General features: G+C 48.2%; 1 protein-coding gene across 1 annotated transcript in view; it reads right to left on the bottom strand.

Annotated features, from left to right (window-relative positions):
- The window catches only part of ZFHX3 (zinc finger homeobox 3), a 234,745-nt gene that overhangs the window by 33,472 nt on the left and 183,938 nt on the right, over positions 1-17,335 (bottom strand). Inside the window, exon 5 of the mRNA XM_037063746.1 lies at positions 11,353-11,460. Within this exon, the coding sequence (XP_036919641.1) occupies positions 11,353-11,460 (108 nt within the window). The remainder of the gene's footprint in view (positions 1-11,352; positions 11,461-17,335) is intronic.

The following is a 17,335-nucleotide window of genomic DNA, read 5'->3' on the forward strand; positions in this document are numbered from 1 at the left end:
AATGGAGGAGCCAATTAAATGATTATTAATTCATGCTACTTTCCGTAAGCCAGAGGTTCTCATCGCCTTGTGTCCGTAAACCAGCTTGCCACCTGCCCCAGAAATTTACAGCAATCTTTGATCTATCTCCATTGGCTAAGGAGGAAGAAATTCATACAACTCCATACTCGGTATCTGAGTTGGGATAACTACCCCAGCACACTAGACATGGAAGCTTCACTGGGTCTGAAAATGGTCCTTCAACTCAAAATAATAATAATGATAATGATGATGAAACAAAAGGGGCCGTGTGCTCCTTCCACAGCCTGTCTCCCTCGGCTTCTCAGGGACCTCAGACTCCTTCTGGACAGCAGAGATGCTTGTTCTCAGAGGGTCATCTGTGCGGCTGGACTTTGCGATCTTTGTACTGTCGTTGGAAGTGGAACTGCTCTTGGCATTTGCTGCCATGCCCTCCCCAGAGGTGAGGCTAGGATTTCCTCCTGCATCTTTCACGGAGCTACTGCACTTGATACTCAGCCACAGTGCCAGTTGAATTCTCTTCCTCCCCCAGGACAGAGGCCAGCTTTGCTGCCAACCTGGTCTTTACACATGCAGGGTGTCGTTCTGCCTCCAAGCACACACTTAAAGATGTTTCAAAGAGGAATCCGGGAACCTGAGGGAAGCAGAGGGAGGCATGCACCGTCCGCCTGGCGGGTGGTCTTCACGCCCTGGACCAAAAGCAGCCAGGGTCCCCCTTCCCAGCACGGTGTGCAGTCTGCCTCACAGTCCCGCCCAGTGAGGTGAAGAACTGTCTGTGGAGAACAGAGTCCTCTTCTCGGTCCCTGCAAGCTATGCTGCGCCTGTGTGTCTCTAGAAAGCATTTTAAAGTGCGAGCACCTACTCAGAAAGCAGAAGCATATGCCGAGCTAGGTAGAGCAAGACATCCAGTTCTCACCAGCTTTTCAGACATGTCTTCCTGTTTTGATTTCAGAGAAAACCGAGTTCTACTGCAGACACGGTAACTGGCCCTCAGGGCAGCGCCTCCCTGTTCTCCCCTCCCAGGTCAAAGGTGACTGCGCAGGCCAACAGTTTGAAAATTCAGAAGCTCTGAGGTGATGGTGTTATTGTTTTTCTGCTTTTTATTTGGAAATATTTATAGAGTCAAAGGAACCTATAAAAATAGTACATAGAGGTCCTGTATCCCCTTCAGCCAGGTGTTAACTTTTTGAGCAGAGTTTGGACAAAGGCTTCTGGGTCTTCGATCATTTTCTATTGGGACTCTACTTCTCTGCCCAAACTCTCTTCCTCTCCCAGCCCTGCTCTCTGGGATGAGCAGCCCAGACTCAGGCCTCGTGCCCAGAAGCACTTTTCCTGTCTTTTAGTAAAGCTCAACCTCTGGCCCGCAGCAGGGGCTGAGGACTCCAGTGAGAGGGAAAATGGGTCTCCAGACCTCCTGCAGGTCACAGAGATCCCAGCCCCAAGAGTCTCAGACTCGAGTGCAGTCAGAAGCCCCCTGCAGGGCTTGTGGAAACGCAGATCACGGGCCACTCCCTAGAAGAGTCTGACGTGGAGAACCTGCATTTCCAGTGAGTGTCTAGGCGGTGTCCTGGCCCCGGGGCCACACTCTGAGAACCTCTGTCAGAGCCAAAGCTTTCTGTAACTGGTAGGAACCAAATCACTTAGCAGTTGGACTAGAGTTAAATAAGGAGGCCCGGCAGGTGGGCAGCTCTGCCTGTGTCCCCTTTCCAATGATTCTTGCCAACATGACATTCTTACCACCTATACTCAGGGACAAAAGTCAGAGCTGGTCTCAAAGGTAGATGTTTCTCTCTCAGGCCAAATGTCCCTTAGGGAACCCGCCCGGTCTAAAACAAACACAGACACGGTTCAGAGAAATCCAGAAGGAATTACTCCCACCGGTTCTCTTAGCAGTGTAATCCAGAATAGTGACAGGCTGCCCCACTTACGGAACTCTTCGTTTCTCCACGCGTCCAAGCGGACCTCTGTGAAAAGAGAGCAACTGCCTACGAGCTCTTTCCACTGCGCAGGAGGAAGTACCTTTTCAGTGCTGCCTTCCCGTGTCTTGGCACCTGCAGGCCATACCAGCCTTCGCTTTAGCCCTGGGAAGGAGGCAGAGATGTACACTGGCCCCTGCGGGCACTCAGCAGCCCCTTGGGAGTGGGAGTCATGCCATGCTCGGGGCCTCTGCGCTCCAGGCAGCAGCCTGAAGGTGGAGTGGTGGGGCCATGCCGACTGGGGGCTCCAGCTGCCTGCTTACATCTTTGGGGAGAAAAGAGTGCTAAGCCCTACATCAGAGGCATCAATCTGTTGCACTAATTCCTTGTTGAAATATGCATAAGGCTGCTTAACTACACTGATTTGAGCTCCCAAGAGGCCATCCCACAATTCAATTTCAAGATACCTTGCTCCCTCTGTGTCAGGTTTCTGAATGAGCCACCAGTCAAAACAGAGCCACCAGCCACCACCTCACTGAGACCACCATCGGCTGATGGTTTCTTGAATAACTTCTAGACACTGGGCTGCCACCACAAGCCCAGCTCGTGCCAGGAGCCGGGTGCCGCAAGGGGCCAAGGCCTGACTTCTCACTTTGGGGGATCGAGTCGGCCTGCCTGCCTTGGGCCTCTTGTCAGTTCCCCCCACGCATCTGCTCTTCCCGGGGCAGAGCCTGCTGAGCCGTGTGATGGTCTGTGGCTGTGTTCACAGTGCGCTGGGAGCATTCGGGGCCCCGAGGTGGTGGCAGGCAGCAGTGCATCAGGGCCTGCGTTCTCTCTCCACCCTTTGGCCTAATTACAAGATTGCGACAACTCTGGACTTGGAGAACACCAGCATGGGAAGGACCTTGGAGACACTTGAAGTGACAGAATAAAAAGTCCAGAGGTGCCAGATGTAGGTCAAAGACAAGGGGCAAGGCAGGTCATTCTGGGACCAGGCCAAAGTTAATCAACAGAAGCTTGTCCAGTCCCCGATGAATCAAACATTAATTAGGTTAGTTAAGATCTCTGAGCCTTCACACAGGGCAGGTTCCCAGATATTGGAATGTAAAGTACTCTTCTAGTTTTTTCTCCATTCTAAAACTATCTTTCTAAGAAAGTTACTAAATTTTAAGAGTGAAACTGAACTTGTGAAAACAAACATAAAATCCGGGTCCGGCATGGTGACTAGACACACAGAGCTCTGAACTTAACTTCACGGCGCCCTTAACAAACCTACTTTCCTCACAGTCCACCCTTTTCTCACCCGGAGTGGGGGACTGCATCCGGGGAGGAAAGACATCTCTCAGGCCTCCGTAAGGCTGGAAAATGGGAGTGCCTCGCCACTCCTCTGCAGGGTTCGTGCTGCCAAGGGGACAGTAAATATCTCCTCTTGGAACTGTGTGTGGGACAGAGAGCGTGCAGTTTGTCCACCTGCAGTTTGCTCGGCGTGCCCCAAAGGCCTAGGACAAGTAATCTGTGTGAGGGGTGGCCGTGCGCTACTCAAGAACTGATGTTTTCACATGTGGTTCTTCTACGGTCAAGTTCTCTATATACGAAGGCATCAGTGCCCCTGGCTGACCCACAAAGCACAGAGGTTTGCAGTGTGGCCACAACTTGATTCAGATCCCGGCTGTGTGACCTCAAGCATTTCACGTGACTACACTGAGCTCTCCCTTTCCTCACCTGTCACTGGGAGAAGAGTCTCTACGCACTGGGTTTCTGTGAGGCTAGCACGAGAGATCAGGCAGATGAAGCCCACCACAGAGCCGAGCACGGGGTGAGAGCCCAAACATTTGTCACTAGGTTTCATTTTTAGAACTACTTCTGAGAAATAATATGGGCCCACGTGTGGCCATATAACCATAGGGCAAGGGGAGAGGCCTGGTTCTAAAGACAAGCACAGACACCCCATAGGTTTGCCCTTCCTCTGTGTCAACATGGAGTGATCCCGCTGACCCATGGGTTGTAGGTCTAAAAAGCAGGAACTAGAGTAAGTTGGACTTGAAAGTGTTTGTGGCCATGCTGTTTTACTAAGTGACTGTTAATGAAACATTCAAACAGCATTAAGTACTTTCTAGTTGCTGGAGACCACAAAAATGAATGAATATGGGGTTGGGGAGAGATGAGTAGGCAAAGCACAGAAGATTTTTAGGGCAGTGAGAACACTCTGGATGACACTATAAAGACAGATACCTGTCATTATCCGTTTGTCCAAACCCACAGAATGTACAACACCCCGAGTGAACCTGAATGTAAACTAAGGATTTCGGGGGGTTATGATGCGTCAATGTAGGTTCACCACTGGTAAAAAAATGTACATTCTGGTGAGTGACGATGAGCTTGGGGGAGACTATGCATGTGCGGGGGCAGAGGGCAACAGGAAGCCTCTACCTCCCTTTCAATGCCACTGTAAACCTAAAACTGCTCTCAAAAAAAAGCAAAATAAAATCTTACTTTTCAAAAAAAAAAAGTAGTGAAGGCCACACAGCCCTGACCATAAAGAGCTTACAACTCTGACAACTGTAGAGAAACAGGACCTCCATGTTTTCCCCTCCAGTCGTCTTATGATAAGAGAAAACTACTACGCTATGTATTCTTCAGTTCCTAATCTGGGGACTGTATCACTGACGCATAAGGTAAATTGGGGTTTGCTCACAAATCTGACATCTGGGAGTTCCCATCTCAGAGTCCCAGTCCTCTGGCCTTCAAAACAAAGATATTCCTGGGCCCAGGAAGACTGTGAGCGCCCAACGAGAAAGTGCTCTGCCCACCCAGAGCGGAAACATCGGGAAAAAACACGGAAACATCCTGGTGTTTTTAAAAAATCATGACCATGATTCTAATAATAGAGGTGCTTCCCCCTTCAGCACAAAAGCTAAAACTGAAACGAAGTGAGCATTAATACGGCCTCTTTGCAAGAATAATATGCAAATCTATAAGGTATTTTCCACAGTGATGAAAAATGATGTGCTTCTTAATCTGCGTGTTCACAGCCTTCTATCTACGCCATGATGATAATTCTCGTGACACTGTAGCATAGTTATGAGATTACACGTGATGCCCCTCCCTCACTTTTCTGTGCATACCATATCTGCCTTAGATATCTGCACAGAAAACATTTGCTCCGTTGCTGTGGTCCCTTATCTCTCGTATGACCCACCATATAAATTCTCAAAGCCAAGACCTCTGAATTACTGGAATTCAGGCAAGTCCAGATATGTACCACACCCTATATCTATTTCTGCTTCCCAACATAAAAATAGTTCAAATGGTTTGTTTTCTACTGTGAGACAGAATTCTGCCTCCAGTGACTTTAAGCAGCCAAGTTATACTGAAAGTGCCCTTGGAAAAAAAAAAAGGATGATGGGGGTTGAGTGGGGGAGGGAAACGGGAACTCTGGAAAAGCTGACATAGCCACACAATTCCCATCTGTGTGCAAAAATGTAAAACCAAAACCAGTTTCCGTTGGCAAGAACGTGAACCACAAAGGGGCCGTGCAAACCAGGCACCCAGCATTCCCTCACACACACCCTTCTGCAAAGGCGAATTTACTTTTGAGTGAGGAGGAAAGATGGAACCAAGAGCTGGAAGGACCTAGAATTAGGCCAGAAGGATGTCTGTAGAGGCGTGGTCGTGGTGAATGGCCTGGTTTCCAGCCAACAGCAGGGGTGGATACGGGCAGCCAGGCAAAGGCACCCACAAGAGCCTCCCAGGACTTCGCCACTGAATCCTCACCACACAGAGCTCTGCCAACAGACTGACGGGTCTCGGGAACAGGACTAGGTGAGAGCACACAGTGCTCCCATATCCCACCAGGAAAGGTGGGCTTGGCACTGTCTGACCTTCACGGAAGGAACCTGGGGCCTATCTGGACTTGGCGAAGGCTCCTGATCCCCGCTATGTCAGCCAGCCACAGACTGGGGAGAGCCTTCAAAGTTACCAGCCTTCCGACTTTAGAAATTAATATTCTCCAAGATGCTGCAGTACTGTCCCTATCTCTAACTAACCGTCAAGCAGTTCTACACCTGCAAGAAACCATTTAGTCCAACCTACTATTTTACTGACTTGGAAACTGAGGTCTGGAGACCCAGGATCATGTGGCTAATTTTAGCGGCAGGGTCACGCCTCGAGCCCCGGGCTTCTGACCAGCAGCCCCGAGCTTTTCCTAACACACAACCCTTGCTCTCAGCACGTACCTCCTTTTGTCTTTATGGATTCAAATTTTTTAAAGTATTTCCTTAGTCCCTTCCCACTCTCCGTCACAGATTACCTTTCAGGCACCAAGTTCCTCATACAATGGCATCCCTGTTTGTACAAAGCTGTGAACAACAGGGAGAAGAGGGAGACGGCTGCTAATAGATTTCCACCAGGATGCGCCCGACCTGCTTTTTTTCAGCCTCAGTAATTAGAAAGGCAGCGGGTCTGTAGGCATTACTCAGATGCAGCAAGAGCGGTGCACTGTACATTTATGTTAAACATGTCAAAGCCGATTGAAATCATGCCTGCCAGCACCACAGTCCACAAACACACTTTTCTCAAACAGCCGCCCAGACCTCGCCAGGCCGTTCATACCTCCTCTAATAGCAATCTCCCATAGATTCAAATCAGGGACGCTCCGCTGCACTAATTGCTCTGTGCAAGGTGAGCATCGTGGATTAAAAAATATGTATTAAAATAAAATCCCTTCGGGCCATTCTCCTACAAAAACAGCACTCAAACTATGATCCTAACTCAAAATTTTACAAAAATAGAATCATGGGCATCATTTACTCGTTGGTTTAAGTTGGGCTATTCCCTCCATTTTTGGTTTATAAAGCAAATACCCCCTAGTCATCTTGTCTTTAAAGCACCAATACCCCCTAGTCATCTTGTCTCAGATTAGCGTAACTAGACCCAGCCTAGTGCTCTGTAGCCGGAAACCGGGGTGGCTCAGGATTTAAATAACCATCTTGCTGTGATTCTTTGCCAAGAGTTCAATTTTTCCCCTTAATTATTGGTGATAAAGCATCACATTAATTGTATATCATTTAATTTATAGCAATTAATGATTGATTGAACAATCGCTGCACTGATTATTGTTCAGTTGCTGACACACTGGGGGCTCTTCAACCTGGAATACACGCTTTCAAACCCACACTGCTGAGCGAGAATGGGGGACCGTTCCCACATCTCAAAGCAGAAAACCACGGAGTTGGAAGGTGGAAACGGCCATGCATTGGGGAGGAGGCTCTGCTTCAAAGGGCCTTCCTGCACCCTCTTTTGGATGTGACCCTGAAGTGTTTACCCAGGGCTTGTGCACATGCCGCCTCTCTGGAACCAAGCCTGGCTGGTGGGTGTCCCTTGTACACATTTTACAAATGAGGACCAGGAAGCCAAGCCTCTTGACTAAGGCTGTTCCCTCCATGACTCCAAACCTAGAGAGTTCTTTCCACTTCACCGGCCTGCTTCACAATGAGCACATCGCTGACCAACCACGAGGCACGTTCACCTTGAGCGTTCGGGGGGCCGTGGTGTTGCTGCCGCACTGTGCAGCGCCAGGTGGGTGCGGCCGCTCGTGCTCTGAAGGCGGGTGACAACCAGATCAACAGTGAGACTGACAAATGCGAGCCTAGGGAGGTGGCTCGGCATGCTGTGAGAGTGTGGGCTCCGTCCTAGGTCAGGGCAGGGCCAGCGTGCAAACCTGGACCTGTCTGCGTGCCTTTTGGCAACCTGCTTGAGCCCTGGCACTCGGTTTACTTATCTGCAAAATGGCAGGGAGAGGGGGCTGGTTACCTACAGTACATGTTTCATGGGTCCAATGAAATGATGTATATAATCTCTATAAAGTAATGCTTCCTAACTCTTTTTCACATCGTGGCACACACAGAGAATGATGGCAAATTGGTAAAACAGATGAAGTTGCAACTGACCCAGCTTCAGCAGCCCCCAACCCACCCGGCCAACCCGAGGGCAGTGGGGCTCAGCACACCCGCGTGGCAGTGCCCATCCAGGGCAGGCCTGCTGAGAAGGGCAGGCACCTGGCAGTCAGAGCAGGATGGGGCCTTCCTAATAACTGGGGAGCTGCACCTGCGCGGCATTCTTTCAGGGTTACCTTTGGGCACTACAGCGGTGCTCTCTGGTATGGTAGCCACTAGCCACGTGCGGCTATTTACATTTTAATAAATAAAATTTTAAAATTCAGTTTCTCGTTGGGACTAGCCACCCTGCAAATGTACAACAGCCAGACTTGTTACGGGTCACGGCATAGTTGCAGGCCATTTCTGTCAGCATGGAAAGCTCCGCGGGACAGCGCGGGTCTCTGGGAATGGCGTTCTCCTGACTGTGGGGGTCCTCACTAGCTCACGGAGCCTGGGATCAGCGGAACTCCGCCCGGTGCCCTCCACATGGGCACGACCCAGCCGCTGACCTTGAGCCTGCGGCTGCCGTGACTCAAAGCACTGTCTTGCTTGCCTTGCTGCCACCAGAGGGAAAAGACCTGCCGTCTCAATAAAAGAAGCCCCGAAAGGGTTACCAAGAGGAAACCACACAGGAAATGAGGAGTTCCACTCCAATGTGGAAATAACTAGCTAAAAATTTTTAGTAAAGAATATCCATTCCTGCAGAAACCCCCAAACTACATAATCAATAGCTGAGAAAATGCCAATTACCCAGGCCCGTTGGAAATATTATTAATCTGCATCATGAGCGGCCACTAATCAACAGCACAAATTGTGAAATCACTATTTATTTATTTGCCAGGAGGAAGCACTCCCCATCACAGTTAATCAGATAGGAACAGCTCAATTGAGGGAGTAAATGGAACAAACGCAGACATTTTTTGTAAAATACTGAACACCCCAAAGAAAGCTCAGAAGAGTTGCTGGCACCCACATCGATTCCCAGATCAAATCGACCGAGTTCCTTAAGAAAGCCTGTCATTACACACTCAGGCAGTATAGACAAAATTATGCTTCAGGTCAAAAGTGGATCATTTGCGGGAGCTGGGAAAGAATTTTCCCTTCTCTCTCTACTACAGCATAACCGGCCAGGTGCACCTCTGAGGTACTTATTCATTCTCTCTGTCTGCCCTGTCTCTGTCTCTTGGCGATAAAGATTCAGTGTGGCCTACTGTCAGTGTGAATGAAGGAGAAAATAGAGTCCTATTAAAGACGTTCGTCTTTACGGTGCTCATTTGAAGTCTTCTACGAGGCTCAGGAATGGCCAGCATGTCCACAGGCACTGTGAAGGCACATTCCCCCTGAATTATAAACATCTGGAATGCAATTCACCTGAACCAGCCTGCGTAAAGCTGGCCTCTGAGCCGGTGTAAGGGCTGGAGAAACGCATACCAAGTGCCCTGCAGAGGGCCTGGCACCCAGTGGGAGCTTTGCCAACAGCAATTCCTTTTTGTTGTTTCCTTAGTGTCCTTAGCACACAGAATGCAGGGAACATACGCGCCAAATATCCTGTGAATGATCCCACTAAATCCTTATATATTGTTCCCTCTCAACTTCTCACGATTCCCAGAAGCCACATGCTGCCTGGCGACTATCACATTCCCACAGGAGAAGCTGAGGAGGAACTGCGACGACTGTAGTTTCCCAAATCTTACTTAACCATTACAAACAACAACAAAACCTTCCTAATCAGAGCTTACTATATGCCAGGCACTGCTCTAAGGTTCTTGCCATATTCCAATAACCCACACCGCTATCCCGTGGAAGCAGGTACGACTTTTAACCCCCGCCTCCTCTGAGGAAGCTGACGCACGGAGAGGGTGGGGGCCCTGAGCAAGCTCACAGGGCTAGTAGGCGGCTGAGGCAGGATCAAAAACTGGGAAACAAAGGGCAGACAGCCGGAAAGGTCACTCTCTCTCTCTAAACTGCACTTGTGAAATCCTCTTCCCCTCCTCTGGGCAGAGAGTTTAACTGCTGTTTGTTGTTGGCAAAGTTTATTTAGATCGCACCTTAATAGTAGAGCAACAACTGGGGTCTTGGTCCTTGAAAAACAACCCAGGACGACAGGATGATCCCACCCATACTCAAGGCCTCTGAGCACAGATGTCCACACCCGACTTTCTGGTCCTACCTTGCGCATCTTCCCAGGGTGCTGGTGCTTGGCCCTACCCCTCAGCGTTATCTCGAGCTCAGGCCCTGGACACCCTGGAGCCCAGTTCCAAGGGGACAACAAGCAGCATGGGCTGTAAAAGCCGCCTGGCGCACCATCCATTCACCCAGCTGTAGAGACGCCCGTCTCCACCTCCCGGGAGACACGGACAGCGGCACGTCACCTGCTCTGCCCGTCCCTCCCAATATTTGGGAGCTGTTATCTGCCTCTCGAATTTCTCTTTTCCAGGTTGAATAGCCCCAATTCTTCAGCCTCTTCTCCGAGGCAATATTTCTCAGCCTTCAGTCATTTTCATTGCTCTCTGCTGGCCTCTCTCCAAGATTCTGTATCTTGTTTAAATAGTGAAGGCCAACACTGAACATGATTTAAGAACAGTCATGCCTGGAAAAGTAACAAAGGCCCAACCAATACAGATTCCAGAAGGTAAATATTTTCTCAAAAAGAATCAGAGTATTACAATATTAATAATGGAAGGCAGTAAGAATTAGGTTGACCAAATGCAATAATTTCTGCTGCTTGTCATATCATTTCCTCTAGTTATTGTGGTTTCTGGGAGACTTATCTGTCCTGATAAGTCTTCTGAGAAACGATTTTGCTCCTCCTCAAAAAAATTTTTAAAAATACTAAGCTTTCTTTCTTAGTCTCATTTCTTCTTTCCCTCAATACAGAAACCTGATCATCATGAGAGATGGCCAGTCCCCTTCTCTCGACACAAGCTTTTCCAGAAATAGCACTTCCTTTCCTGACTTCTTCAATTTCTTCTGCTTTTGGTAAGACAGACTCTTTCGTGGCTGCACCGCCTGCCTCCCCCTGGGGACAGTGTAGAGCCTGTCCCCAGGCCCCCAAATGCAGGACAAAGCCCACCCTTCACCACAGGCTCCTTAGGAGACTCAGGGGTGACCCTGATCAAGTTCCATGTGGCAAAACCGTCTGCTGGGCCCAGGAGCAGGTGCAACAGGGGCCTGGGCCTTCGGCGAAGGAGGAGCCACATCCGGGCCAATGGCAGGGAGGAGCTGCTGAAGAAATGTGGCCTCAAAAACACGGAAGCTCCTAACAGAGCCAGATACCTGCATGCTCAGTAAACAAGGTGGTTCGGAAGCAATTAAAAAAAACTTTAAACATTCTTTAGAAGGAGAATGAAGGTGACCACTCAAAAAAAAACAGAAACAAACTTTTCCAACATGCACAGAATCAATGGTTCTCCCGGCAGGTTTACGGCATTTCTGCTCCCTGGCCCATCAGCCTCGTCTTCCAGGGCAGCCACACACACTACCTGTCCACTTGCCCTGGTCCTTCTCGCCTCCACCCTCTTGGTCTTTAGCAAGCTCCTCGGGGTCAGCAGCTGCTTCACTGGGCCCTTCAACATCTTCAATGGCTTCCTCTGAAACAGAAAAACAAAATACCGATGATTAAGAGTAGACAGAAGATGAAGAACTCTGGGCTCCTACAGCAAAGAATTACCAACCACAGAACACAGACACCAGTGACTGTCCCTCCTCTCTTCCCAGTGGCCCCTGCAAGGCTGCCTGCACTACAGCCACACCAAGGTCTGGGTGTAAGCGGTGGGGACTGTCCCCCACCCCCCACTCATTGGAACGAGACTGACTCGCTCTAGACATGTGGACATGAGGTATATTCCAGATGGATTCTGAATGCTTCATTTGAGCTTTTCTTACTGAAAAGCCAACCCTGCTGAAGAAGTAACTCCATCCAAATTCCTGAAGTTGCATGCAAGTCTTTCACACTTGACAAAGCAAAATTTCACACTTGAAAGTACAAAAAAGGAGCCTTTTGCCTAGCTCCAATCCAGTGCATCCTGGCATTGAACTAGACTAGACTCAGTCGTGGACCCCTCATAGGCCTCAAAGTGTCTGTGCATATGCCAGGCTGTGGCAGGAGGGGTTTTCTTGTTTTTTTTTAAAGTCATTTTTTAATATTCTGAAGAGTCATAAAATATCAGTGATACAATTTCATCAGTGTGAGGAGCTCTAGAAAATGTCATCTGTGGGCATACCAGGTATCAGTGGTGAAGATGAGAAGAAACTAGTAAAATCATATACTTTTCTTTTGAAGTCAGTCCATTCTTTACCCTCCACTGGTTTAAAACTAACCAAGAAAAATTTCTCCAGCTCAACCCATAATGCTTTAGTGACGGTAGAAGAATGGTCATTTCCAACCATGAAATAAAATGCCACGGGCCCAAGTGAGGAAGAGGAGGATGACCCAGATGTTAGGGTCCCATCTAGGACCGTAGATTCAGGGTTCTTCCCAGTACCCCTGGGTCCCTCCAACTGTAACTCTACCTTTCAGTATTTTAAGGTGTGATGCCCTCCAACCCTCCAGAAAAATGCTTCTATATTTTATCTCACAACAGAAAAAAGGAGTTCAGAGTATCCTGACCTCAGAGGGGTTATACAAACACTTCAGGAAAAAAGTATCTATTTTTGAGTCAGATTTTCCTAATTCTTCCTGAAAGGACAATGGAAGTCCAAGGACTAAAAACTGAATTAGGGGTCAGAAAACATTCTTCCTTCATTATTACCAGCAGGGGATTTATGAGGCGGTCAGGGGCACCACGAACAAAGTAAGGTACTGCCTGTTCCCACCAGCAACCAAGGGGACTCTGCCCATAATTTCAACATCTCCTTTTTGCCTCACTGTATGGTAAAGTTACCATCGTCTCCCCCACCCACCCTTAGTTCAAATACAGAAAAATCAGGCAACCGTGTTTTGAAGCTAATCAGATACACAGAGCCAGAGTAATAGTATATTTCATTTAGTAGAGAAAAATATATACATATAGCAATAACAAGCAAGTTACACAGTATGATATATTTACCATCTTAATTATCTTCAGGCACAATGTTCAATGCATATTTTTAAGCATTTGATGAAATTGCTCAACACTATAATTATAAAATCCATCTTTGAACAGTGATACCAGCATTCAATCGATAGTATTACACTGGGTCTACCCAAAATACATAGGTCTTTTAAAATATACTCATTTGCCCCAATATTTGCTATATACAAAATAGCTGTGGTACTGATACATTAATCAAATGTGATTTGCAAAGAGATGGCTCAGTGGCCTCTCCTCTCCAGTACACACACACACACACACACACACACACACAATCACAGGGACAGACACAGAGAGGCTGACACCAACAAAACACACAGCCCCTCCTGCACAGTATGTGGGCCACGGCCACTGAGCAGATTGAAGAACTCTTGTTTGGAAAGGCCCAAGGAACTGGTGTCAGCAGCAGAGTAACCACATCGATTCGGGAGACAGACTCGAGAGTGAGCACAGCCCTGGTGCAGTGAGCCAGGAGGCCACACGGGGCTTTCTGAGTATTCCTGGAGCCCTCACTCTATAGTGAGTAGGCCAGGAGGCCACACGGGGCTTTCTGAGTATTCCTGGAGCCCTCACTCTGTGAGCCTACTTGTCTTCTTTCCTCCTGCCCTACTGTAAGCAGAGAAGGGAAGGCAGTGAGTTTCAATGAGAGAACAGACAATAGAGGTTAATTTAGGAACTTACTTTTCTTTTTCCCCCTCCTTTTAAATTTTAGAATCAAATCTTTTTGAGTTCCTAAATTTAACCTTAACATTTGTGACTCACTCAACTAAAGGACTGTTACATGCTTGATAGAAGAGGATATGATTAAGAAACTCTTGGACAATCCAGCTTCCTTCACAAGGGAGCCCAGTCCTCAACCCCAGCTAAAAAAGTCAGGTCTCCTTCAGCCGAGCAGGCACTTGCCTGCAGTTCCAAGTGTGACCTACAGGTGTCGCCCTCTGCATGGCCAGCCCTAGAAGGGCAGCTTAGCTGCAGGAGGCACAATGTCTGGGCTGCCTAACCTGAGCATGTGGAAGTAATATACGTCTTCAAGTGAACTGTCTGGTCCTGGGGAAATAAAATAGGACATTCATAAGAAGTTACACCATCTGTCTTTATACCATCATCATCAACAGCAAGAAGAAAAATAGCTTTTTAAAATGGATGAAAGCCCGGGCTGTCAGTAACCAGAAAACTGTGAGCTCTGAATACCAATAAAGGAAAAAAAATGATTAAAAAACAGAGATGCAAACTATGAATTCGTCTGGACAGCTCAGGCCCACAATGCTTTGCAGGCAGTGTACGTTTTATTGGTCCCAAAAGCCTAAAGCAACGTCACTCACTAGACCCAGGCCTCAGGCACCCATGGGAGGGGCCTGATCTCCCTGCATTGGAGACATGTGGGAACCAGGAATGCGATGCCCTCCAGTCTGACACAGAGCACTGCGGCCGCGCTCAGCTCCTGGGGCTGGCTGCCCAGCCCTCGTTCCTCTCAGGAATGCATATTTGATACTCATGTGCTGGTAAGACACAGAAATGAAAGAGGTTTTCCCCCATAGATCACAGACTGCATTTTCCCCCTGTGAAGTCAGTGGCAACTGGCCAGGGTCATGACAGAAGTCAATTTTTTCCCTATAATATCAGCTACTGACAGATGGTGGGAACAAGTAAAGACTTGATGGACTGACAATCTGGTCTCATCTGGAAAATCCTGTTTCCCTCAGAAGACAGTTGCTTTCCTTCACCAAGACATACAACAGTCACCATGTCATTTTTATGCCGCAACAGACAAGTCAAAACCATCTTCTCCGTAAAGAGTTTGATGATATTTCCAAACACAACCAGAACGCACCAGGGATGCGTTCCCAAGGGCCCGGCCAGGACCCGGGTGAGAAGGTCATCTCTGCTGCCTCTGTGCTGCAGCCTGTGCTTGGCAGGAGGTAGCAGGCCCGGTGTGTTCCAGACAGAAGGTCTGTCATTTCAAAGACGGCAGAGGAGCTTCCTTTAACCAGAGCCCCGCACCCCCAGAGGCCCTACTTCGATAGGATCCACCCTCAGGAGCCCTCCCACTAGGGCACCCCTCCTGTTCGGGTGTATTTTTATGTTGAAGGACTGGACAAATAGAAACAAATCTTGAATAACTGTGAGGTCTTCCGGTGTCCCTTCTTTCTGCCTTTAACTTACATGTAAAACTGGCTGAAGGCCTTTAAAAAAAAAATCTGTTTCCATCACCACCTCCTTTTCACAACCGCTTCTCCCAGACAGTGCTCGTGCCAAACCCATCCGGCTCGTCTCCTGGTTAAGGGCAGAGCCCTCAGATGTAAGAATTTCAGCAGATAAATACATCCTAAAAGGGAAGGGTTGCTAGGGCAGCAAAGGTTTTTGGGGTGATGATACCACAGGTCCAGAAAATATCCCTTCACTCAAGGTGGTTTCGCTTAGCACAAATGCAAACCGTTCTGTTCACAACCTCATGCGTGTTGGTGGAGTTGCCTGTGTAAGATTTCCCGATCCGTAGTCAAGTCCGCTCCCGAGGCAGATGGGCGTGCCAACTGGCAACCCCATGGAGAGTAACAATTTTCTGAGCCACCTGGAAATTGGTTTGTGGAAGGAGCACCAGGCAGAGGCAAAAATAGAGGTGGCATCATCAGTAAGTCAGCGCTCCCACCACCGTGCACACTCCCTGAACATGTTACCCAAGAAAACTTGCCAGTTGCTAAAAAATGATGCCGTTCGTCTGAGAACTGGGGCCGAGTGCCATGCCCTTTGGGGGTGTTTACAAATGCTTACAGACTCGAAGGAAGGGGAGTCAATCAATGACGAATCAATGACTAGTCCCTCTGTTCCCAACTCTTAACAGGATAATGTAGATTAATTCAAACCTTCCCCCAAACCTGACAAAGCCCCCTTAATGCCTTGATGGGAAAGAAATTTGGAAATTCTTCTATCAGGGTGTCGTACCCAAAGCTCTCAGGCAATTGCGTTACTTAAATAATATACCAATCTGGATCCCCGAAGAATGAAATTGTTCTTTCCTTTTTCTTTGGGGGGAACAATGTTTGAGGGTGGGGTTGAAATAAAGTGCGTTTGCCTGTCGGCAGGCTCAAGAGCGGAGAAACATTAGCTGTCATGAACCACAATCAAATCAGGTTTGAAATATTTAGCAGTGGCTTGGAAAATGCGGCGGTGCAGCTCTGACAGGCGAGATGTGCGCAGACACCCACTTTCCATTATAATGGAAATATCAGGCCTGTTCTGAATATGTATAACCCAGAAAAATGTATTGATTTTTCATTCCACATTAAAAAAATGCAATAGCCTGCAGCTGTCAAAAGCCTTTTGTTAAAAGCTCATCTTTCCTGGAATGAGGTTTACCAGAAACAAGTTTTAATTGTATATAGGACCTCTTCTTTGAAAAACAAAATAACCAATCTGCTTACTTTAAAGATAGGGTTAAAGCTTTTCCTTTCTCCATTTTCAACATAATTAACCAAGGACAACCAGCAAAGCAGGAGGGAAAGACTGGCCCCGGCTGACCAGCAGGAGTGACACAGAGGGTAGCGGCCACTTTGTGGGGGTCTCTGTGGTGGGTAGCAGGACGGACACCACAACTGGGTCTTTCCCTGCTCATGCCCGTAACTTCTGCGCAGCTGCTGGACTCCGTGGCTGCAGACTTATGGCCACCACTGTGGCCGACCAGTTGTCTTCTTGCAGTGCAGGCTGGCACAAACGGATCACAGGGGCAAAAACTCCGGCGTGTCCAGTCCTCTTGGACGTCCTTTTGTTATCCTTAGGAAACCTCTAATGGCTGTGTGTATTCTATGGCATATACATGCTTCATTTTGTAAATACAGGTCAAATCAAACCCACAATATAGAAGATGGCTGCTGAGGTCTAGACCACTTATTTTGAGTAAAGTCCCGTGCATTAAAATTCTGCAACAATAGAAACTTGTAACAGGATGTGATCTTTGCAGATGGACAGATGCTGATGGACAGACAGCCCTGTTGCTCCCAGTTCCCCACCCCTACCTAGTCTTGTCTTCGCTCTCCAACCCAGCAGAGAAGAGGTGAATGGTGGTGAAGCTTGTGGCTGTCCCCACAGGGGCGGGGGCCACTATGCCATTCTTCCTCCCTGTGCCCTGGGCACAGTGACACCCAGATTCGGGGTGCAACAATCTACTCTGCGTACTTCCTCAAATGTTTATACCGTGGTTTTATTCCATGGGGTCTTTTCAGCCCTGACCTGTGGCTGGAAATTGCCTGAGAGGTAGCTTCAGAAGATTAGGTTTTCCAGGTGGGCAACACCCAGCCTCAGAAATTTTCCCTGAAATCAAGACAGTTCTGCTTACCTCAAATTGCTTTCCTAACACACCTTACACTTAGCATGTTGGAAAAGGTGACTGCATGTTCGC

The sequence above is a fragment of the Sturnira hondurensis genome, unplaced genomic scaffold, assembly GCF_014824575.4.
Source record: "Sturnira hondurensis isolate 20B ecotype Veracruz unplaced genomic scaffold, ASM1482457v3 Scaffold0014745, whole genome shotgun sequence".
NCBI classification, from domain to species: Eukaryota; Metazoa; Chordata; class Mammalia; order Chiroptera; family Phyllostomidae; genus Sturnira; species Sturnira hondurensis.